This window comes from Martes martes (genome assembly GCF_963455335.1).
Source record: "Martes martes genome assembly, chromosome: X".
NCBI lineage: Eukaryota > Metazoa > Chordata > Mammalia > Carnivora > Mustelidae > Martes > Martes martes.
The window spans coordinates 30,414,670-30,439,163 of record NC_137897.1 but is presented as its reverse complement, the minus strand read 5'-3'; the positions used below and the strand labels follow the sequence as shown (position 1 = coordinate 30,439,163).

At 36.6% G+C, this 24,494-nt stretch overlaps 1 protein-coding gene across 1 annotated transcript in view; it reads right to left on the bottom strand.

Annotated features, from left to right (window-relative positions):
- CFAP47 (cilia and flagella associated protein 47) overlaps nt 1–24,494 on the bottom strand; it is a gene marked incomplete at its 5' end in the record, with an annotated part of 422,483 nt that overhangs the window by 55,636 nt on the left and 342,353 nt on the right. The window contains 3 exons of the mRNA XM_080795480.1: nt 8,854–9,006; nt 12,991–13,085; nt 14,681–14,840. Of these exons, the coding sequence (XP_080651606.1) occupies nt 8,854–9,006; nt 12,991–13,085; nt 14,681–14,840 (408 nt within the window). The remainder of the gene's footprint in view (nt 1–8,853; nt 9,007–12,990; nt 13,086–14,680; nt 14,841–24,494) is intronic.

Below are 24,494 nucleotides of genomic sequence, written 5' to 3'. Positions count from 1 at the left end.
GTCAATGTCCAGAAATCAGTGGCTTTCTTATACACTAACAATGAAAATACAGAAAGGCAAATTAGAGAATCGATTCCATTTACTATAGCACCAAGAACCATAAGATACCTCGGAATAAACCTAACCAAAGAGGTTAAGGATCTGTGCTTGAGGAACTACAGAACACTCCTAAAAGAAATTGAAGAAGACACAAAAAGATGGAAGACCATTCCATGCTCTTGGATCGGAAGAATAAACATCGTTAAAATGTCTATACTGCCCAGAGCAATCTATACTTTTAATGCCATTCCGATCAAAATTCCACCAGTATTTTTCAAAGAGCTGGAGCAAATAATCCTAAAATTTGTATGGAATCAGAAGAGACCCCGAATTGCTAAGGAAATGTTGAAAAACAAAAATAAAACTGGCGGCATCACGTTACCTGATTTCAAGCTTTACTACAAAGCTGTGATCACCAAGACAGCATGGTACTGGCATAAAAACAGACACATGGACCAGTGGAACAGAGTAGAGAGCCCAGATATGGACCCTCAACTCTATGGTCAAATAATCTTCGACAAAACAGGAAAAAATATCCAGTGGAAAAAAGACAGTCTCTTCAATAAATGGTGCTGGAAAAACTGGACAGCTATATGTAGAAGAATGAAACTTGACCATTCTCTTACACCGTACACAAAGATAAACTCGAAATGGATAAAAGACCTCAACGTGAGACAGGAATCCATCAGAATCCTCGAGGAGAACATAGGCAGTAACCTCTTTGATATCAGCCACAGCAACTTCTTTCAAGATATGTCTCCAAAGGCGAAGGAAACAAAGGCAAAGATGAACTTTTGGGACTTCATCAAGATCAAAAGCTTCTGCACAGCAAAAGAAACAGTCAACAAAACAAAGAGGCAACCCACGGAATGGGAGAAGATATTTGCAAATGACAGTGCAGACAAAAGGTTGATATCCAGGATCTATAAAGAACTCCTCAAACTCAATACACACAAAACAGATGATCATATTAAAAAATGGGCAGAAGATATGAACAGACACTTCTCCAATGAAGACATACAAATGGCTACCAGACACATGAAAAAATGTTCATCATCACTAGCCATCAGGGAGATTCAAATCAAAACCACATTGAGATACCACCTTACACCAGTTAGAATGGCCAAAATTAGCAAGACAGGAAACAACGTGTGTTGGAGAGGATGTGGAGAAAGGGGAACCCTCTTACACTGTTGGTGGGAATGCAAACTGGTGCAGCCACTTTGGAGAACAGTGTGGAGATTCCTCAGGAAATTAAAAATAGAGCTTCCCTATGATCCTGCAATTGCACTGCTGGGTATTTACCCCAAAGATACAGATGTAGTGAAAAGAAGGGCCATCTGTACCCCCAATGTTTATAGCAGCAATGGCCACGGTCGCCAAACTGTGGAAAGAACCAAGATGCCCTTCGACGGATGAATGGATAAGGAAGATGTGGTCCATATACACTATGGAGTATTATGCCTCCATCAGAAAGGACGAATACCCAACTTTTGTAGCAACATGGACAGGACTGGAAGAGATTATGCTGAGTGAAATAAGTCAAGCAGAGAGAGTCAAGTATCATATGGTTTCACTTATTTGTGGAACATAACAAATAATATAGAGGACAAGGGGAGATGGAGAGGAGAAGCGAGTTGAGGGAAATTGGAAGGGGAGGTGAACCATGAGAGACTATGGACTCTGAAAAACAACCTGAGGGCTTTGAAGGGGCGGGGGGTGGGAGGGTGGGGAAACCAGGTGGTGGGTATTGGGGAGGGCACAGATTGCATGGAGCACTGGGTGAGGTGAAAAAACAATGAATACTGTTACGCTGAAAATAAATAAAAAATTTAATTTAAAAAAAGTATTGAATTATAACAAATTAATTTATGAAATATACTTTGAAATTATGTATTATTATACCTTATACATTTTAATTTGTAAAATACATGTCAAGGCAAACACAGCAAAGACTATCAAAGAATAATGAACATTGCTATTCATGTTCTTTCCCTAAATTCCTGCAGTTCTCCCTTCACTAACAGACATGCACATTTGTTAGAATATCATAATCACATAAGGAATGAATGGAATGCTGGAGACAAATCTGATATAGATGAAGACAGCAAAGTATTCAAAGGAAACAGGGAAGGCTGGATAAACTCGCTATAGCTATTTTCTTTGAACAGGTAATGAAGAATGAAGCACTCTTACTATTTTTTTTTTAATAAAGTTGCAAACCTTAAAAAAATAATAAATAAATAAATAAAGCTGCAAACTTTCTGAAGGGGCATTTCACTGACATGTTTTTACTTCAGTTTTATAAGGTCATTTAACAGACCAGACATTTTGATTAATTTAAAATAACTGCATGTTCCTCTGCTATGACTACAAGTACAGTAAACTACAAAATGAAAAATTAAAGGAAGAACGTGGCCTCACATCTGATGCTCTTTTTACACAATTTATTTGAAACAAGATACCAAAAAGAAAAGATAAAGGGATTTCTTGTAACATAAATATTTGATCTGAACTTTTAGCAATTAGATTAAATTCCAATTTCAGTCTCCATCCAATATTTAGGCACCATATTTTTGTACTTTGTTTTTCATAGAACATTCTTTTGTGTGTTAATGAGAAAACCCACTGAATGACATTGAGAGGACCATGTTTCCATTATAAAACATCATTTGTCAGGGACTGAAGATGGGCATCCTAATACATCACTGTCACAAAATACCCAACTAGAGCTTTGAATGTCAATAATGGTGAGGTCTAACACTCATGGAACACATTCTGAGAACCCTACACTTTCTAAGGATTCCATGCATTTACATGTTTAATCCTCAGAAATATCCTATGAAGTAGATACCATTATTATCTCCATGTTACAGTTGAAGAAACTAAGTATATAGAGAGGTAAAGTAATTTTCTCAAAGCCCTAAAAAGATCAAGTGGAAGAACCCTAGGTTTCTGGGTTTATACTGCACAACCTAGGATATGAGGCTGGTCACATGGCACAATTGCTGAGAAGATACCTTTCGCAGCAGCCTCCGGAAACGTGCAGGACACAACCGGCACAATGGTGTGGTGGCCCTCAGGGCAGAGTTCTTGGTCACTAAAACATTTAGATCTGGGTCAGAAGAAGAGGAGTCAACAGGAGAAATGGAGGAGAGACAACCAACGAGATCGTAAATAATAAGACTAGTCATGAAAACTAAGAGCAGGAAGTCCATCAACTGGGTCAAAAGGTTAATGCTACTGACCGGCTGAGGGCTCCCTCAGGATACAAATCGGACCACAGGATTAGGCATACTGGTTAAGGGCGGTCTTGTCAAGGGTGGTCTCGTTAGAACAGTTAAGATAGAAGCCTTAGCAGGGTGAGTTGAGCAAAGAAAGTAAAGTGAACAAAAGCAGAGGAAAGGGTCAAATCTGGAGGCCAAGGTAGGATCGTGGAAGGACCAATGACAGGTTTTTCAGGAGCTGTTTGTGATTACAGACCAAACGGGGCAGGAGAATTTACATATGACATGCAAACAACATACAGCAAGATGACGGAAAAGAGACCAATGTGACATGTAAATTAGCAAATCAGACACACGGAAAAGATAACAGATTAATCAATGAACAATGGCCTCAAGTTATAGAACATATGGAAAATAAAAGGAAGAGGCATGGATCTGATACGCAGTTAAATAATAAAACCACTCCCACAGAAAAAGTCTCATAGAGATAGTCACTACACTAATCCCCAGGGAGGCACAAAGAATGCATAGACCAAAAGCTATGTAGGAAGAATAAATACCATTATGGGGGCGATTATGTCCACACAGAATAATCTGTAATCTTATAGAAGGGACACTGCAAAATACAGTCTAAATACCCTCATATAATATTATTCCAGTGTTGCAATGCCAATTGATTTACATACTGCTGGTGCATAAATCTGACACACCGGACAGATGTTCTTTGAATTCCTTGATGACAGTCTGTGTGTCTTAGTAATTTTGCTCTCTCTGGCTCTAAGCAAAGTATCTGGCAGCAAAGATGCTTGCAAGATTGTTATTGAATGAAAAGAATCGGAAGGTGATCAATCCTGGTTAACTCAATGGTGTGTGTGAGGAGTCAGGGTGAAAGGAGGGCAGAGGGGTCCTGGCAATGTCATCTAATGAGGCTTGGTAAGGGTTTTTGGACTCTCAGGGAAAGATGATGAAGATAAAGGGAGACTGACGGGAAGGGAGTGTTGGGATTATGATCTCCTACTTAGCATGTTTACACAGAGGGGCATACTCAAGAAAGGAAAAGTATAGGAGGGGAAAAAATCTCAGCATCAATCTGCCTCCTCAATTATGACTTGCCATGGGGGGAGAGGGTAGCAACACATCTGATCTGTGAACATGGGTGAAGGAGTGGAATGTGAGCAGATGAGCAGACCTTTTTCTTTCCTAATGTCTTGAATTCAGAATGCGCACTTTCTCCTCCTCCTTCATGTGCACATTCTTTGTTCCTGCCAAGAGTCTAAAACTGGCTGGTCTGGGGTGAATGCACTTCATTTTGGTGGAAGGTACTAATAAGCCCAAATGAGTCCATACTACCAAATCACTTTTCAGTTCACCTTTATAATTAATAGGGGTAACCTTTTGATTCCCATCTGCCGTACTTCTAATCTGCTTCTCATTTGGTCATGAACCTAGATGAGGGAATATAAGGTTTTAATTAGTAATCGCACCTAAAACCCCATCACAGTCCAAGCCAGAGAGTTTTTTAATTTCTACCATAATGGATTTAAGAGACTTTAATTTTCACCAAAATGGATTTAAGGGACCATAGGAAGGCAAAATTGTCAGGAACAATATGACTCTTTGAACACTATTTAACACGTTGGGTAAACTATAATTAAATTACACACACAGGGAAAGAGAGCTGGTTTGCCTTTGCATATGCTGAAAACTAAAATAGTATTCAGACTTTGTGGTCAGACGTGTCCCTAAAGAAATAGGTGAGAAGGGAATATGGGTAGGGAAAGGAATCGAGTTATTAGGTGCCTTTAAGGAGCCCAGACAAAGGAGAGGTTAATAGATTTTTCAAATATTCAGGTACTATAAAGAAAGAGAAATACAATGAGTTTGGGAGGGGACTGAACAAATCTACTTCTATATAGGACATGCTTCAGAACAGACACATTCACAAATTAAAATGTCTTTAGCCAAAAAGTAGATAAACTTCTTGAGTTTGATAGCATTGAGCACAGAAAAGCTATTTTAGAGGGAATCACTGGAAGCCAGAAGCCTGCAAACCTTCCAAATTGTTATTTTCAATATTATTGTTATTTTTCATCATAAAAAGTAATGAAGCAGTGAATTACAAGCCATATCAAAAGGTGTATTTTCAAGAGCTATTTTCTTAACATGTTTTTCAAACCTCCCAAAATGATACTGGCAGATTCCTTATAGACCCTGCTTATCTAGAAGGAAGTGGACTTTTTTTCCAGTAATACATTCAATCAATTTCTATTATCACAATTATAATTTCTTTAGCTTGCAACCTAACAAAGGTATAAGAAAATTAATGTAGCAAGAACATATTAAAATGGTTCCTATATATGAACTTTTTTTTTAAACCTTCCTTTACAATGTCACAGAAACATCATTTTGCCTTCAACAGGATAGATTTCAAATAGAAATCAAGGTTTGAACACTCAGTTATTACAACTCACTTAAGCACAGCAGGATGACACACAAAACAATTATTTCACTTCAGAAAGATACTGGACATTTACTGGGGAACATTTACTATAAGTTGACTGCTTATGAAAATACGTTCCATTTCAATAAAAAGTGCTTACACTTATTAATCACTGGAAATTCACAGTTGTATTACACATTTGAACTCAGAGGTTAATCTACACTGATATTTTTATCTGTGATCTGCATAGACAACCAAAATTCCCTTTAGTATTGTCTATTGGTTGAAGCAAAGAAAGTTGGCAGGGTTTCACTTACTTAAAAATTATAATTCCTACATTTCTCTAACGCTACTACATGATTCACTAAAGTAAAATCTATATTAAACTCATAATAACATTTTGGAGACAAATGGAGATGGTTTCCATCAGTCTGATTTCATTATGAACAGATATTCTTTAAAATAAAGAATAATCGAACAGAGCTGCAATAGAATTCCCCTCTCCTCACATAAGTTTATTTCATTTTTTATCAATTTAAGCAGTTTATGATTAAGTTGGCATTTCTGCAATTACAAAACCAAAATTCAATCAAAGAGAAAAAAGAAAGAATAAGTTAACATAATTAAAAATTAAATATCTCACTGTGCAACTTAATAATATTTCCTTAACTCACACAATTCATATCATCAATATCAAGCTAGTCAATAAAAAGACAATAATTAGTGTGCACCACGTTTTTGGTAATTCCAAAGATTTTACGAAGTATATTGGATACATGTAACATAGGTATTCATTTCATAATTCCATCTCCAGTTTTTAAAATATTACCTTCCAAATCATGTAAGGAGAATGTATGGGGGAGCTTGTTCTGACATTCTTATAATTCATTTAAGAAATATTTATTATTTACAGATCCTCTTCTGTATTTACATTCAGAATGTTTGTTTGCAGAAACAAAACCTTAGTTTGAATGATCTATTTTGGAAGACACAAAGGGGTGTCCAGAAAAGTGAAAGAGGGTTGACTGATCATGACTGAGCCATGTGTCTAAGTTGATGAGTAGACAGAGAAAGTGGGCTGGAGAAGAGAGAAAAGCAAGCATGCAGAGAGAGAAAAGCAGGCATGCAGAGAAAGGCAAATAAACTAACAAAATACTCCCCAGCTTTACATATTACAGCTTCAACAAATGAAGATAAAGAGTGGGAGATTTGACATGCTGCCTGGAAAGTGACTGAAACTCTATCCTAGAGTGGGGATGTGAGTTTCATGGTAGGAGAGATATGGGGGATATTAGTTTCCAGGCCCAGAAAAATATTTAATGTATAATAAGTTTTTAGTAAGTACTCTTAGATGGATTGACCATGGATAGATTTTATCAGTCCACAGTAAATAAAACATGGCAGAGACTGCTCACTGTCTTCCCAATATTTATTTTTTTCCTTTCTTCCTTTTTAGTAATAGAAAGTCCCCAAATTTAATCTGGGCCTGGATAAAGAGATTCCATTTCCCAGCTTCAACTGCAGTTAGACGTGTCCATGTGACTGAGTTCTGAGCAACGAGATGCAAGTAGAAATGATGGGTGCATCTTCAGGTCATGGCTTTAAAGGGAACCCGTCTGCTCTCCACGGCAGATGTGAGTCCTCAACTGACAGGCAGATGAAGCCAGCACAGGGGATGGTGGAGCAACAAGAGAAAAGGAACCTGGGTCCCTGGATGGTCTAAGGAACACAGGCACCACACTCCTTGGACCTACAGATCCAGGCTTTCACATAAAAGAGAAACGAAGGGCACCTGGGTGGCTCAGTCGGTTAAGTGTCAGCCTTCAGCTCAGGTCATGATCCCAGGGGCTTCGGATTGAGTACTTTGTTGGGCTCCCAGCTTAGTGGGGGGTCTGTTTCCTCTGCTCCCCCTGCTCCCCCTACTCGTGCTTTCACTCACTCTCTCTCTCTCTCAAATAAATAAAATCTTAAAAAGGAAAAAAAAAAAAAAGAATGAGAAATAAGCCTCTCTTGCTTATCATTGTTATTTGGTCTGGGTTAAAATAGCTGGTTAAATTTCTAGCATGTTTCCACCCCTCAGGTATGGCTGGAAGCACAAGACTGTATATATCAAATTTATTAAGTTGTAACAACCATCCAAATAAGACTGACTTGAGTTTAGGGTGGCTATCTGTATCACTTCAGAAATTTCTGGAATTGTTTAAAATGAGCATTTCTTATTTAATAGAAATAGCCAATATTGCAAAAAAATTAACTATTTTACTCTTGTATACTCCTTCTGTACTCATATATTCAGACTCTCTCTTCAGTTATATCTCATTTATATTCTTTTATCACTGAAATAATTAAATCAGACACAAAGATAATAATACTAAGATCAAGGTAAAAAACTATAGATATGAATGAGAAAACTAGGGAAGAAACTTTGTTTCTGCAGGAATTTCACACTTAATTTTGTGGTCAATTTGTTTTTTTAAATAATACATAAACATTGATTCTCCCCCTTGATTTTAATAAAATACTGCCATAGGAAATTTCCCTTTCAATGTGAAATAGGACCATTCTACCTCAGTTCAGATGGAAGACAGTTGAAAACTAAACCTTGCATCACTGGGATTTGATTTTGCCAGGTCTTCGTATTAACTTGTTGACAAGTTTTAAGACTTCAAATGCCAGAAGGATTATTATACAAAATTTATTTGGGGATTGCTTCTAATTTATGTCACTTTTTCAATTTCTTTAAATAAGGAACATTTTATTCAAGGTTTTGTTTCTGAATTTAAAGCTGCAAGACATGGTTTCAATCATATTCCTTAAATCAGAAAGAGAGAATAAAGGAAGAGATTAAAAGTGAAGGGATGTGGAAATGAGTTACTACAGTTTTTTCTCTCCTCACTGATGACAGAATCATAACCTATCCTCACAAATCCATTAACAACTACAATTGTCTTCCTTTTGGAAATAATCACTATGTGAAGAGAACAAACATCACTGAACCCTTGTTGAGCTCTATCTTTAGGATATATTGTGACTGAAACATATTGAGTGTGGACTTTCATATAACTGAAGAATCAGCAACCTGCAATTTAAGGGAATTGAGTTTTTATTTATTATCATTTTTTATATCCATGACTGTGGTTCTCTTACCATTGATATCTTCGTAAGAATCACCCGAGTATTTTTTTGGAATCACTACAAAATCTGTCGCACCTAAGATAGGATTTTCTCCAAAAAAATGACCAGTCAGCGTGACTTCCACCTCCTGTTCTACCCGCTTCCTGGACTGACATTTTATGACAACTGCAGGAGAGAAACATTTCCAGTTGAGATGGAAGAAAATGAATTATGTCATGAAAAATAACCTTTCGCATACTTTGACTTACTGTGTCTGCATAACACGCACACTCATGCAGTATCTATATACATTGACATTTGGAAACAAATAATATTGAATAATATGTAAAAATAGCATGACAGAGATTAACCCAGAAGATATATACTAGATTACAGAAGATTATATTAGGATGTAAAATTTGATTTAGGAACTTACCTAGTCAGTCATATCAATAATTCGACTGGTGGTCAGGAACACATGAGTTGTTCAGCTATCTGTTTTATGTTCATTGTGGCAAATACCAAACTCTGCTTACACAGTAATACTACAGCAAATACTTTCAAATAATTTTAAAAAATAAGTTCTGTAACATTTATTTTGTAGAAACACTTCAAAAATATTTCCTATTCTTTATTCACATGCACTTTAAAATTCATATTTAAATTATCTCAGTAGAATATTTTGATTTTCTTTTGTAAATTGCTTTTAAATTTACAAAGTACACTAACAGTTAAAGGTAAAATTGTAATGAATTATTTAAAATTAATGTTAATGTTAAAATGTGATTATAATATTAATTTAATATACAGCATTAAAACTTTATATATATTTTTAAAGAGTTATTTATTTATTTGAGAGAGAGAGAGAAAGCACAAGTGGGGGGAGGGCCAGAGGGAGAGACTCTTCAAGAATATTCCCTGCTGAGCGGGGAGCCCCATGCAAGGCTGGAGCCCACTGCAGGGCTTGATCTTAGGATCATGTCCTGAGCTAAAACCAAAAGATGGATGCTCAATTGACTGAGCCACCCAGGTGCCCCTGAATCTTTATATATTTTTACATATATATTAAATTTCAATGTTTTCTTATATTAAGTACAGAAGAAGTTGTCAGTGATCTTGTGAGAAACCAAAATATCATTTCTATATACAACTACTAATTACACAAAGGAGTTATCAATGAATTCCTTTGGCATTAGCTCTATAATATCATGCGCCAAGTACACTAGAGCCCACATGAATAAATATAATTTTTCTCAAAAATACATTAGATTCTTGGGGCACATGGATGGCTCAGTCAGTTAAGCATCTGACTCTTGATTTTTGGCTCAGGCCATGATCTCACGGTCATGAGATGGAGCCCCATGTCAGGCTCCATGCTCAGCAGGGAGTCTGCTTGAGACTCTCTCTTTCCTTCTTCCTCTGCCCCTCCTCCCCTCTAAAAAAATAATAAATAAATAAATCGTTTAAAAAGTATGTGTGTGTATATATGTATATATATACACACACATATATGTTAGATGTTATATTTTTATCAATTCAGATGCACAGAAAATATAAATATAACAGGGGATAAAAGGGAATCAATATAAAAAAGCTTTGAAAATGTATTATACTATACTGTGGTGACATCAATAATAATATATTCATCTAAACTGCACAACTAGATTATGTCCTCAGATTTATGTTTTTTCTAATTATGCATCACACTTATAAATATCTAACATAAATTTATTTTTAATTCTAAAACTTATAGGTTGATATTGAATATTTTGAACTTAGAATAAGTAGTGAAATACAAGATGTAAATTAAGAGGGTTGAAATGATTGAGGAAAATGTACAGGCTTCTCTGGTTTTAATTAGCTTCAGTCTTAAAGCATTAAATTGGAAATTAGTGTGATCAAAGTTACAATTAGTATCATGTCACTAGTCTTGTCCTCTAAGTCCTTCGGAAATTAGTGCCCTGGTAATGCACGGATTACTCAATTACAATGGATTCACATTCCATTGTCTTCATACTGTGAGAGTAGGAGAGTCCTTTTCCAATTATCTGCCCCAACGGATTGGAGCAGATAGGAATACACACAAAGAAAAGGTGGCTCACAGAACAACAAGTATCCTGGGTTTAAGAATAACCTGAGTGACAGACACAGAAAAACAGAAGAGAAACAATAAGCATCAAAGGTGATGCAGTTGAGCGGGGAAAGCAATAGGTTCTCTCTGATGTGTTCATAAGAATGAAGGATGGACTGTACAGAAAGAAAGCAATATGTATTTATATAATTGTATTCATTTTTTTCTCAAGGGCATTTGTAGGCAAAAATAATTACTAGGATAGGCTTTAGACTTCTGCTAAAATGATTTAATAACTAGTACACAATCTGTTTCAGAACACTGATGTTACTACTGGGTTGTGCTAAAGCAACACAGGCTATTTACAGAACTCACACTTAATTTAAAAATTGAATAATTACCAAGAGAAGTGATTTGATAGAAAATGGCTTTTTGTTTTTGCAGCATGTTTAACTTTCTTTGAAGAAAATGCTGCAAGAAATTTATGTCTTATGTTTTCATGGGCTTTGTTTCGGACTGAAAAAAAATCTGCTTTAAATCTTTAATCTGGGAAAAACAAAACTGTGTCTGCATGAGCAATGTTGCTGTTAGTATTTCAACAAAGTAACGTCTAGGGTTTATTATATCACTTTGATCAGATGACTGTATTATAAATTTTGAACCGTTCAGCTCTATGGTAAGTATATAAACAGTTATCTTCCAGAAGGAAGTAAAAGAACCATTTTGGTATGTTTGTGAGGCATTCAGAAGATAATTTAGTATATTTGAAACATTTATGTGTTGATAATTTTTTAACTTAAGAGCAAAAATACTTCAAGTAAGACAAATGACATTTACTGTCAAAGGTACAGCTACATATGTGGATTTTAAAATCAAATGACATAAAGCAATATGTAACCTTGGCCTTCAGTGTATCTGGGGAAATACTGTTATCCACGAGTCAAACTTACTATTTTCTCTCCTTTTGAGGTGTGGTGACACAATATATGCCAGTACAGGACTAACTCTGCTTCACTACCAAAGACTGCTACTGGAAGGAGAAGAAAAATTCAAAATTTCAAGACTTCTTTCAGGTCATCTGTGTTGCTTAGGAGAGGGGCTCCAAAGTGCTATCTCTTTGTGGGGCTGAGCAATTCAGCGTTCCTCGGTTATGAAGAGCTATGCGTAAGGCCTGGTAAGAGGTAGCTTTATGGATAGCCAAGAGGAATTGTATTTCTTAGGCTTACTCTGGGAAGAAAATGGGAGAATCAAGGAAGGCAGAAGAAGTGAGAAGAGTACTGAGGAAAGAGAACACATAGAAACTTGAGAGACGTTCGGAGTCGGGGAAAGAAACAGAGGGGTCGCTGAGAAAAAGAAAGGCATTTTAAGAGGAGGGATTTTACGTTTTGTGTACGGTAGTGAAGTGAACCTCTGTGAAAACTTCAGTACATTCTGACTGGTTTCTGAAGGACATCATACAAGTTTAGTGTCTGGGACAACAGTGTCCCCATAGGATAGTTCTCGGATGAGATTTAGAGTTACACAGAAGCTGGAATCTGGCAAATAAGTGTGATCTAAGAACCAAAGTACCTGGGAATCTTGCAGACCTAGAGCAGTTCTCCAAGGGCCTCACAGAATGCGGGATGAAGGGGTCTGACGTTAATGATATATTTTTTTAAAAGATTTTATTTATTTATTTGACAGACAGAGATCACAAGTAGGCAGAGAGGCAGGCAGAGAGAGAGGAGGAAGCAGGCTCCCCGCTGAGCACAGAGCCCGATGCGGGGCTCGATCCCAGGACTCTGGGATCATGACCTGAGCTGAAGGCAGAGGCTTTAACCCACTGAGCCACCCCGGCGTCCCTGATATTTCTATCTTAGCTGATTTTGAGGTTTTCATCAACGGGAAGAACAACAGGAAATGGTGTGGTTTGATGGAAAGATCACTGGACTTATGATTAGGAGACCAGATTCAGTCCTGGCGCTCCTACCTCCTCTGTCACTTCATGACTTACTTCCTCTGGACCTTAGTTCTCTTCCTTGTACAAGAAAAGATGGGATTAAAGGAGCCTCTAAGATCACTTAGCATCTTTGTGTTCTCTGACTCCAAAATGTACGTACCTTGAGGGAATTTAGGGTTTACTGCCTGCGGAAGCCCAAGGATAGGGTATTTCCAGTGTATTTCTTGGATTTCTCCACTTTCTATTCCCATGGTTCTAATGAGAAATTAAATTAGGAAGAGTAAACAAAAATAGGAACACTTTCAATATTAGCATGAAAGAGAATATTCATTATTAACTTAATGGTATTTTAGCAGAGCTCATAAATTTAAACTTTCGTAGAGAGAAACTACGAAATACAAAACATCTTCAGTAAATGTTATGAACATTTCAAAGCAAACCCTGGGAAATTATCACAAACAAAAATGTAGCACAATGATCCTGAGATGTAAGTGAAACATAAAGAACTTTTCCCCTGCTTTTAAAAGGTCGTATTGGCATTTATTGATGAGACTAAAATATGATTTATCAGAGGTAATGCAGTTCATATGGGTTATATTCTTTTTTTTTAAGTGGAATTTATTTATTTATTTATTTATTTTTTAAAATTTATTTATTTATTTTAATAAACGTATAATGTATTTTTATCCCCAGGGGTACAGGTCTGTGAATCGCCAGGTTTACACATTTCACAGCACTCATCATAGCACATACCCTCCCCAATGTATATGGGTTATATTCTAAATTGGACAGGCAAAATGCAAAAGACAAAAAATGCTGTTAAGTACAGTGACAAAGAATTTACTTTTGGGGGATATCAGTAAAAGAGGGCATTTGCCAAAATATTCTAAGTCTATCATATACCATCAAGACAACAGCAATGATACAAAATGGGTCTGGTCATTGTTGAAAATGGGCTTTCCTTGTTAAAATGAAACCTAAGACACAGTAGGCAGGACTAGCTTCATGAGCACACTAGTTGTGCAACAAACAGCACAAGGACCCCACATATAGAATTGTTCCATGCTTGTTTAATACACCACTGTAACTGTCGTGAAACTCTCAACCATTTTTTAACAAGGGCTCCCTCATTTTCATTTTACACTGGGACCCACAAATACATAGGCAGTCTGGACTGTCCGAATGGTGAACATCATGACAGAACGGACACGAGGGGGCTCACAGAATTGTTTTAAATGTAGAGAAGAAATATCCACACATAGGACAAAGTAAGAATTCCTTTTAAATTAAGATTTTAAGATCATTATTTAATGAAACTATAAAAGCAGAGAAAACAAATACATTTTGTATCATTGGAGTTTGCTTAAATTTTAGTGAAGCGCATCCTGGTAGGGACATAGGTAATGGCAGTAGTCATGGAGGCGTTTCCTTAGGGTGTCATCCCCACCTGGCACAGGGCCATCACTTGGTGAAAGCCAGCATCACCAGTCCTATACTCTGCCAAGATAAGCTGCTTCAGGTTGTTCTCTAGAGATTTATTATTTGTTGTCTCAGCAGGAACTATTTTCCCAGTCAGAAGGAGTCCCTTTGCCTGTCTCCGATTCTGATTCATTGACCTGATACTTAAGGTTGACTTGTTCATCACTCTGAACTTCAAATCCCTCTGAACATCAAATGATATATACTATATCCATATAGTGAATATATTTTCCTCTTCTGAACATATAAATTTCAACACTTCAGAGAATATAAAATCATGAACTTTACATTGCATAACATAGAAAAGAAAGTGATCATGTCAGCACCAGTCAAAATCATTTTCATTCAATGTCCTATTATTTAAAAGTTACCTTTTCATCTCTGTGCTCAATTCATCAAAATTGTCAATAGGCCAACTTTCTCTGTTCGCCCTCATCATTTGAACAATGACCATTGTTCTGTGTAATTTCATAACGTGGGGCATAAATAACACTGGGATATCTATAGTTCCTTTAGGAGGCAATGTGATTCCTGTAAAAAACACACAAAAAATTTTTTAATGTGGTAAACATTTTCAGAATATAATTTTTTTCTTTTTCTTTCTTTTTTTAAATTAACATATATTATGTTTCAGGGGTATAGGTCTATGATTCATTAGTCTTACACAAATATAATTTTAACAGCTGAATATAATCTCCTAATTCCTTTATTATCAGTTTTTCAAAATCACTTCTGAGCAAGAAAATGCTTCATGCTAAATTATAAGCGCACTTCACTGGCTTCACTAATTTTCCTTAAATGCCAACAACCCTATTAAAAACACATTTTATCCTGAGGCAAGAAGTTTCTCCTGATGAGGCTGGAAGGGATGAGGAAATGTTGCAAAGTGATGGCTTGGGTTTCCCAGAGTGATAAAAGAACCATAAAACCCATGAGTCTTTCCAAGTCTTACTACATTTTTTAGAAGATTTTATTTATTTATTTATTTGAGAGTGAGAGTGTGAGAAAGCACGCAAGGGAGCATGAGATGGGGGAGGGGCAAAGGGAGAGGGAAAAGCAGACTCCAGGTTGAGTAGGGAGCCCCAGGCCACGCTGGAAGGCAGATGCTTAAACAACTGAGCCACCCAGGTGCCCCCCAAGTCTTCGGCTACATTTTGCAAAAGCCAAAGTGCAGCAATTTTTGACCCTCTCAATACTTTGTATTTTTTTTTTTCCTAGACAATAACAGCTCCAGGTTTCAGCTTGGAGTACCAAAATTGTTACCAGTAAAGTGTTCATTTATTCAATTGATCCAGGAGGGAAGCCAAAGATTATTTGTGAAAGAAAGGGGGATCCACTCCAGGTTGTAAACCCCAGAAGACAGAAAAACTGACAGCATCTTCTGGTGTTCTAATAAAATTGAAAATTTTTAACCGTTACGTAAGAATCACCTGCAAAACTTGTTAGACAGAAGCCTGCTAAGCTCCACCTATAGATTCTGACTTATTCAGTCTGGGCTGGGGCCCAAAAGCTGCATGTTTAATTAGCTCCTTATTCGTTCTAGAAGCACATGGTCATGTGGCCACACTTTGAAAAACAATGTGTCCTTCCTATTGGACAAGTATTGAGAGGCTGGAAGCATGGTGAGCTTCTGGCTGTTTAAAGCAGTGAGGATTTCTGAGGGATGGATGTCTTCCTTTATTTTGAAGAGTAACACTATTTCTTCACAAGAAAAGAAGAGATGATTGACTATATTCTGGTTATTTAAATTCTTTGTTATAAAAATCAATGATTTTCGAAGCGATTTTTTCTCAGCTAAGAACACTGTACTAAACCATTAAGAACATTAAGAAAAGATTAGAAAACGGCCCCTGTGCAAAATATCCCAACTCAAAATTCTTATAAATTTTTAAATTTTAAATTTTACTCCTTCAGGAAATGAAAACTTTCTGTCTCATAGCGTAGTTAATAGCAGTTAATAATTAATATGAATACTACTTAATATGTATTAAGTATTTGTTCCATGCCAGGCACTGTGCTAAGTATTTTTCACACAATACCCCACTTGAATCTCGGAAAATCACTGCAAATTATACACTACTATGTTTCTCATTTTAGAGGTCGAGAAAGTGAGACAATTTGGTGCAAAAACTGGTCAAAGAAGACAGTGTTGCTTAAGATATCTAAACAGTGTCTGCCATCTTCAACTTTGTCTTCGTGAACTCTAGAGGTTTAATGAATCATTGCATTCAAATGGATAAAAGTAGCAAGAGGATAGGATAAAGAGTTGGAATAGGAATAAAAAGAGAAAGAGCTGGTGGAATAAACCATCCACGTATCCCCAAGGAAATCAAGTTTAGAAAGGATCGTTTACCCTTATAAAATTCTATGTTATCACTAAAAATAGCTTTTAGTATGACTAAAAGTAAAACCTACACATTTAGATGGTGTAAGGAGCCAAGACAAAGATACAAAAAGGGTAATTCATTGCCAACATCATGCTTTCTTATAATCTTTGAATCAAAACTATGGAAAGACAATGCAATGATAAATAAGTCCGTTTACTTAAAATTCCAGTAGCCTATTTGTGGCTGTAACGTTTTACCGGTCTACAAGTAGAAATAGTTCTCTGCTGAAGTGATCATAAGTCTCCTTCACTGTTATTATATCTTTGAATAGTAAGAATCACTGTGCTATTATTCACTTCCATGAAATCACTGAAATTTAACATCAAAAAGAACTTTGAGAATTTATCAAGTTCATTTTGTGTCTCACAAATGAGTTTTATTTCCTGTGGTTTTCCCATTATCCTGTGGAACACTTTGAGTAGAGACAGGAAAGCTGTCCTCACTTCTACCGTACAAAGAATCTACCCACGTTTTCTTCTAATACCTATAAGCTCTCATTTTTATAGTGATTGGATCCATTTGTAATTTATCCATATATATGAAATGAAGAAGAATGTATCCAATGTTACTGATTTTCTATATGGGACCAATTATACAAAACCACTTATTTAAAAATTCACTGACTTGAAATGCTACCTTCATGGCATGTCCATACATATTTTACTCTTTTTCTGAATTTCCTAGATTTCATCAGTCTTTTTTTCTCTTCATCTGTACATGCCACATTGCTGTAATTACAGGTGTTTTATTTTCTAGTGGAACTAAGTGCCTCCTCCTCCAGCTAATTTTTTAAAAGAATTTTCCTACATTTGGAATGAACAGTTAGCTCCAGGAAATGGATGGGGTGCAAATAGTCCATTTAATAGAATCATCCTACATTTATACTTTTGGGATAACTGACATTTTTGCCTATTCAAGATCTATCCAAGAGCAAGCATATGGCCTTTATTTTTATTTTTTTAAATATTTTATTTATTTATTTGAGAGAGAGAGAAAGCGAGAGAGGGAATACAAGCAAGGGGAGTGAGAGAGGGAGAAGCAGGCTTCCCATGGAAAGCAGATGCTTAAGGACTGAGCTACCCAGGTGCCCCGTGACCTTTATTTTATATTTCTCATCTGGGCATTGTATTAGGTGCATCTAAGTTCTTGGAATAGGTTTGCAGCCAGTTTTAATTTTCAGTCTTGCCAGAGGCTTATTTCAGCATCTTCATATGTATTTAGCAGAAAGCTGAGGGGAACCACATAAGTTTTTTTATATCTTCTGACAAGGAAATCCAGCTACTATGATGATACCCATTAGGTTGATAAACATTCTAAACTCAAAACATTTTCTGAGCTTATCTCTTTCTGTTTTATCCCATTTCCATATGGTAACCACACAAACTAACCACACATATATTTACTTTTTTCTATTACAGTTATCATTCTTTAAGTTCAAAACCCTAATAAACATCGGGGGGGATATGCACATTTTATTTTACATAATTAATTTTATGGACTATATATTTTATGAGAGATATACATTATTTAAAGAATTTTCAAAACCCTGATAATACTTTATGCTTAATATTTGAGAAACATTACAAAGTGTGATATTACTATTTTGCCTTTGAAATCTCCTATGGTCTTGTTGCACTTAGCATTCAAATTTTATTCAGTGTATTTTAAAACTGCTATTTTGATTGCTCTTTTGATTAAAGGTGTTAGAAATATTTATGCACTGATCTCTCATTTGAAATACAGAAATTATACAATGCTTTAATGGCTATGACGTTTCCTGCCTTCTTAGAAGAAAATCTTCTCAAGAGAGTAAAATGAGCATAATCCTCATTTTAGCAATGAAAGTATTTCATCCTGGGAGATTCATTTTTAATCACTTGAGTGGTATGACATTACTGCTTCCCACAGCATAATTTCTAATATTTAGCATGGCCGTGGGAACGGCCCATGTCAGGTAATCAAAGAGATACTAAGAAACATATTAACACCCTAAGTCATGCTATTATTTTGGTTATCGTGCTTTATTTTAAATGAGTACAAGTTTTAAATTTTAATTTTAAATAAGAGCACAAGATGAACAGGACTTGTCATCAACCATTTTCAAACATGAAATCTATTCACTTTCTACTTGGATACTTTATATTTTGAAAAATTGATTTCAAAAATTTTTAAACTATGACTAAAAAAATGGAACAGAATTGTTAATGTGGTGGTTTGGAGAAGAGTTCTTTCACTGGTTCCTGTAGAGGTGAACTATGTGTGGCCACTATTGATATGATGAAGCCCTCATTTCCTGTATCTTAGAATGTGACTATATTCGAAGTTAGGGCCTTTGCAGATGTGCTTAAGTTAAAATAAGACTGTTAGGGTGGGCCCTAGTTCATTATGACTGGTGTCCTTATAAAAAGAGGAAATTCAGATACACAAACACACACCAGGAATGTGCATACCCCAAAGGAAAGACGATGTGAGGACATGATGAGAAGGCAACCATCTACAAGCCAAAGAGAGACACCTTGGAAGAAACCAAACCTCCCAATTCCTTGATCTTAGACTTCTAGCTTGCAAAACTGTGAGAAAACAAATTTATTTTGTTTAATCCAGTTTTAATACCCAGTCTAGTATTTAGTTATTGTAGCTCTAGCAAATCTAATTCATGAAATTATCTTTTCATGATAAGGCTGAAGTATGGGATGCCATTGAATTGGCTTACAGAAATTCTAATTCCAGAATCTCAAACATAAGGCAGGGGTGCTTGGGTGGCTCAGTGGGTTGAACACCTGCCTTCAGCTCGGGTCATGATCCCAGGGTCCTGGAATTGAGCCCTGTGTTGGGCTCCCTGCTCAGGAGGGAGCTTGCCTCTCACTCTTCTCCCTGCCTGTGCTTTCTCTTACTATCTCTGTCTCTCTCTCTCTATCTCTGTTTCTCTCTCTCAAATAAATAAATTAATTATTTTTTTAAAAGACCTCTTAAAAAAAAAAAAAAACAAAACCATAGGACAGATAAGGAAACTTGATTCTGATTGCTATTTGGCAGCCATGATCATGGATAAGCTAGGGATGAAGGATTCCTCCTTTCCTCCTTGTATCTTGACTCAACTGAATGGGGGCATCTAATGAATAGCAAAAAGGACATTTCAGGGATTGCGTTTTACTCTAAGTGAAGTAAGTCAAGCAGAGAAAGTAAATTATCGTATGGTTTCACTTACTTGTGGAACATAAGGAATAACATGGAGGCATTAGGAGAAGGAAAGGAAAAGTGAAGTGGCAGTGGGGGGGTGACTGGAGGGGGAGACGAACCACAAGAGACTGTGGACTCCGGGAATCAAACTGAGGGTTTCAGAGGGGAGGGGCGTGGGGGATGGGTCAGCCTGGTGATGGGTATTAAGGAGGGCATATATTGCTTGGAGCACTAGGTGTTATATGCAAACAATGGATCGGGCAACACTGCATCAAGAACTAATGATGTAATGTGTGGTGGCTAACAACACAATTAAAGTAAATAAAAATAAAATGAAAAAAATAAAAATCAGAGCCTCCTGACCAGATGCACAGTGAAGGAGAGAGTTTGCTATGATTAAAGGCCATCAAAAACATGCTGCATAAGTCCTGACAATGATGAAAGAAGGGTTTTGAGCTTTACCTGTGTGTTTGGAATAGACTACCTTAATGTTCCTTCCAGCTCTAATATCCTGCGATAACATTTTTTCCTCACAAATAGAAAAGATAAATAAGATTCAAAAAATTAATTTCAGGGAATTGAACATTTTCTTGGAAAGTAGCTAATTTTAATTTCAATTAAGATCACCCACAGAAAATTCTAAGATAAAATAATGTCTAGTACTACAACTAATATACTTTATTGATCAACTACCATGCCAACCTTGCCCCTGCACCATACTAAGTAGCGTGTGTGTGCGCACACGCATGCGCGCACACACGTAAACGCATGTGTATATGTATATGCATGTAAGATCTCTCTCTTTACTTACAGGAATACTCTATGATACAGTGTAGAGCATGACCTTTAGAAGTTTAAATCTTTGCTCTGTTATTAGCATGCAGAAAATTATTTATATTTCTAAATGAGATTTTCCCTTTATGAAAAAGCGAATATAATATACATAATCAAGATTTTGCTATGGCAAAGGTAGTACTCCAGTTCCATCCACATAATCCCATTTTGTACAGTAGAACACTGTTTCTACACTGTTTTATACTTCACTTCTTCATTCAGAAAATGCTATGTGCCATGCACTATAATAAGCACTGGGAATGAAACAGTGAAAAAAATGTATCCCCTGCTTTCCTGAGTCATGCATTCCAGTATGCGTTAGGGGGTGAGGGTAGGAGTCAAGCAATAAAAAAATGTATTTGTATGCAAAAGTGTAAATAAAACAGGAAAGGGTTAGAGAGTCATGTGGATGTTAACATAGGGTGGTCTAGGAAGGCTTCTCTGATAAGGTGTCGTTTGCACAGAGCACCTAAGGAAGTTTGAGAAGCCTTGTAGACAACCATGGCAGGGACTGTGGAGATAGCAAGTGGCTGTATGAACTGGATTTAAGGAGAGGCTGAAGCTGGGCCTATCAATTTAGAAGTTCTTATAATCTCATGTGTGGCTGAATGAGGAGACCTCATCGGGAAGGAATGTGGCTAGAAATGAAAGGAAGACTGAGCCTTGGGCCTCCAGGAAGTCACAGGGATGGGAATAAGGGAGAAACAACCAAAAGAGAATGAGGAGGACTTCAGGGAGAGAGAAGGAGAATCAAAGGAGAATGAAGTCTTGGAAGCCAGTTGTTTCCAAAACAGTCAGAGATCAGCTGTGTTGAGTAAAGATCATGAGTTGGACAAGACAAGGACTGCATATAGATGATTAGAACTGGCAGTGTTAGGTTACTGATGAACTTAAAAAGAGTATCCATGGACAGATGGGCCATATATCCAGATTAGTTTAGGTGAAAAAGATAATGGTGTAAGAAGTGAGGACCGTAAGTATAGACAACCTTCCACCATGTTCTGCAATCAGAGAAATGGGATTGTAGCTGTCAAGGATAAGGGGTAAAAAGAGACATGTCTTTTAACATCAGGAGCTATTATTATAGCAGGTGTATGTTGCTAGGAATAATACAGTAAGAATTATTATAGAGAAGACAAAAGGAGAAACTTCTGGAGAGTTCCATGTAGTTGAATAGCTGTGGGATTCAGCGAACAAGCAGAAGGATGGCGACAAGGGTACAGAGAAATTTTCCGATATAATGGGAGGGAATGCAAGACACAGGGGTGAAAAATAGAATTAGGCTGGTTGGTATAATGGAAGAACCAGACAATTAGACTCTGATTTGAGTCTATTCTCAATGAAACAGGAAGGATATCAGATGTGAGAAGAAGAGGAAATGCTGGAGGTCAGTAGTAATTACCAAGTTTCAATTCACTGTAGGAAATTTTACTATAAGCAGATTTTACTAAAGGAAAATCATGTCCCACCAAAAGTTCACCATTTAAAATTTACTTATTTCTCTGCTTTCCCTTCTCTCCATCTACTCATCTATACATCTATCAGCCATTCTACCTGTCTTAAAGGCCTATAATGCTTAAGCAGATACTAGTCTTCTCTCTGTTAGAGTATCTTTCACCTTTATTTCTGAAACTAGGAAAATTGCATTTTTTAAATGGGGGGGGGGGCACTGTGCCTTGGGCTCCATTTTACAAGCCCAGACATTATATAAACTATTTTAATAATTCAATTTCTGTTCTCTGAGTAGAAATATTCTAGTGGTGTATGTGGGTCTAAATTTCAGGTTACAGAGACTTTTCTAAAAGGCAGGCATCCAGACATCTTTGCATAAGAAAAGCTGTAGCTTTGTGTCTTGTAATAAAATCAGTAGCTTCACTGACTAGCTAAGAAATCCACCTGCTTTATGCTATAAATCGTAATTACAAATCTATGTGATTAGAACCTGTGCTTATTTGTGTGTTAAATTGGTCATTTGACATAACAGGAGGAGAATTTTTATTAAAAATGTGAAATCATGCTCAGCAGCAGACATAATTTAATAAACATTCATGACAATTATCTGGAGACCTGGGCATACTTTACGTTAGGCAGCAGCTCGCATGGTAAATGTCACTAAACACTGAGCTCTTTTTTTTTTTTTTTTAAGGATTTTATTTATTATATTTTTACAGAGAGAGACTGAGAGAGAGAACAGGAAGAGGGGCAGGTGGAAAGGGGTAGAGAATCTCTAGCAGACTCCATGCTGAGCGCTGAGTCAGGTTCAATCCCTTGACACTGACGTCAATCCCATGATCCTGAGATCATGACCTGGGGCAAAAGCAAAGTCGGATGCTTAACTGACGGAGCCACCAGGAACCCCTAAACACTGAGGTCTTAAGGATGTCCTGCAATTCACAAATAGCAATATTTAGTTTCAAAAACATACTACTTTATCAAATAACATTTTTATTATTGATTGTCAAATTACATGATATATGTTAACTAAAATCAACATGAAACATATCAATGATCTCTTATAAGGGAAAAACCAGGGGCGCCTGGGTGGCTCAGTCATTAAGCGTCTGCCTTTGGCTCAGGTCATGATCCCATGATCCCAGGGTCCCGGGATTGAGCCCCACATCGGGCTCCCTGCTCCGCAGGAAATCTGCTTCTTCGTCTCCCACGCTCCTGCATGTGTTCCCTTTCTCGCTGTGTCTCTAGCAAATAAATAAATAAAATCTTTAAACAAACAAACAAAAAAACAATGTCTCCTTACTAAATGCTAATGCTAGAACTCTGCTTATTTAGCTCTGATTATTAGCAATCATATAAATATAAGTGATGCATAGTATATCTTTTAAGCAATAGATACTATAGATACCAAACACAGCGTATATATTTATCCTTTGGATTATTCTCTTATAATATCACCCATATACAATACAAAAATATTTGAAATAATTATAAATATGCAGTTTTAAGAAATGAAAGAGAGATCCCATATACCCTTTACCCAGCTATCTTCCATGGTAACATCCTGTAAAACTACAAAACAATATAAAAACCAGAATATTTAAGGGCACCTGGGTGGCTCACTTGGTTAAGCATCTGACTTGATTTCAGCTCAGGTCATGATCTCAGGGTTGTAGGATAGAGCCCCATGTTGGGTTCATTGGGGAGTCAGCTTGAGATTATGTTTCTCCCTCTGCCTCTCCCCAATGCATCTTCCCTCGAGCTCTCTCTCTCTCTCTAAAATAAATAAATTTTTAATAAAGGAAAAAAAAGGAGGAAACCCAGAATATTTATATTAATATAGTCAAGATATAGGAAATTTTCATCACCACAAGGATCCCTCTGGTTGACCTTTTACAGACACCCCTACTCGATCCCCTACTCCATCCTTGAATCATTACAACCACTAGTCCATGCTCCATTTCTATAAATTTGTCACATCAAGAATGTTAAATAAATGGAATCATATTGTAAGTAAATTTTTGAAATCGGCCTTTTCATTTAGTGTAAGTCCCTGGACATTTGATCAAGTTGTGCTTATCAGTGTTTCATTCCTTTCTACTGCTGTACTTCATGTTATGGATGGACCAGTTTGCTTACTTATTCACCTACTGACAGGCAACTAGGTAGTTTGCAGATTTGGGCTACTATGGATAAATCTGCCATGAACATTCATGCACATGTTTTTATGTAGAAATAAACTTTCATTTTTCTGGGATAAATTCCCAGGAGTGCAACTGTTGGATGACAAATAGTCGTATGTCTGCCTTTACAAAAAACTACCAGTTTTCCA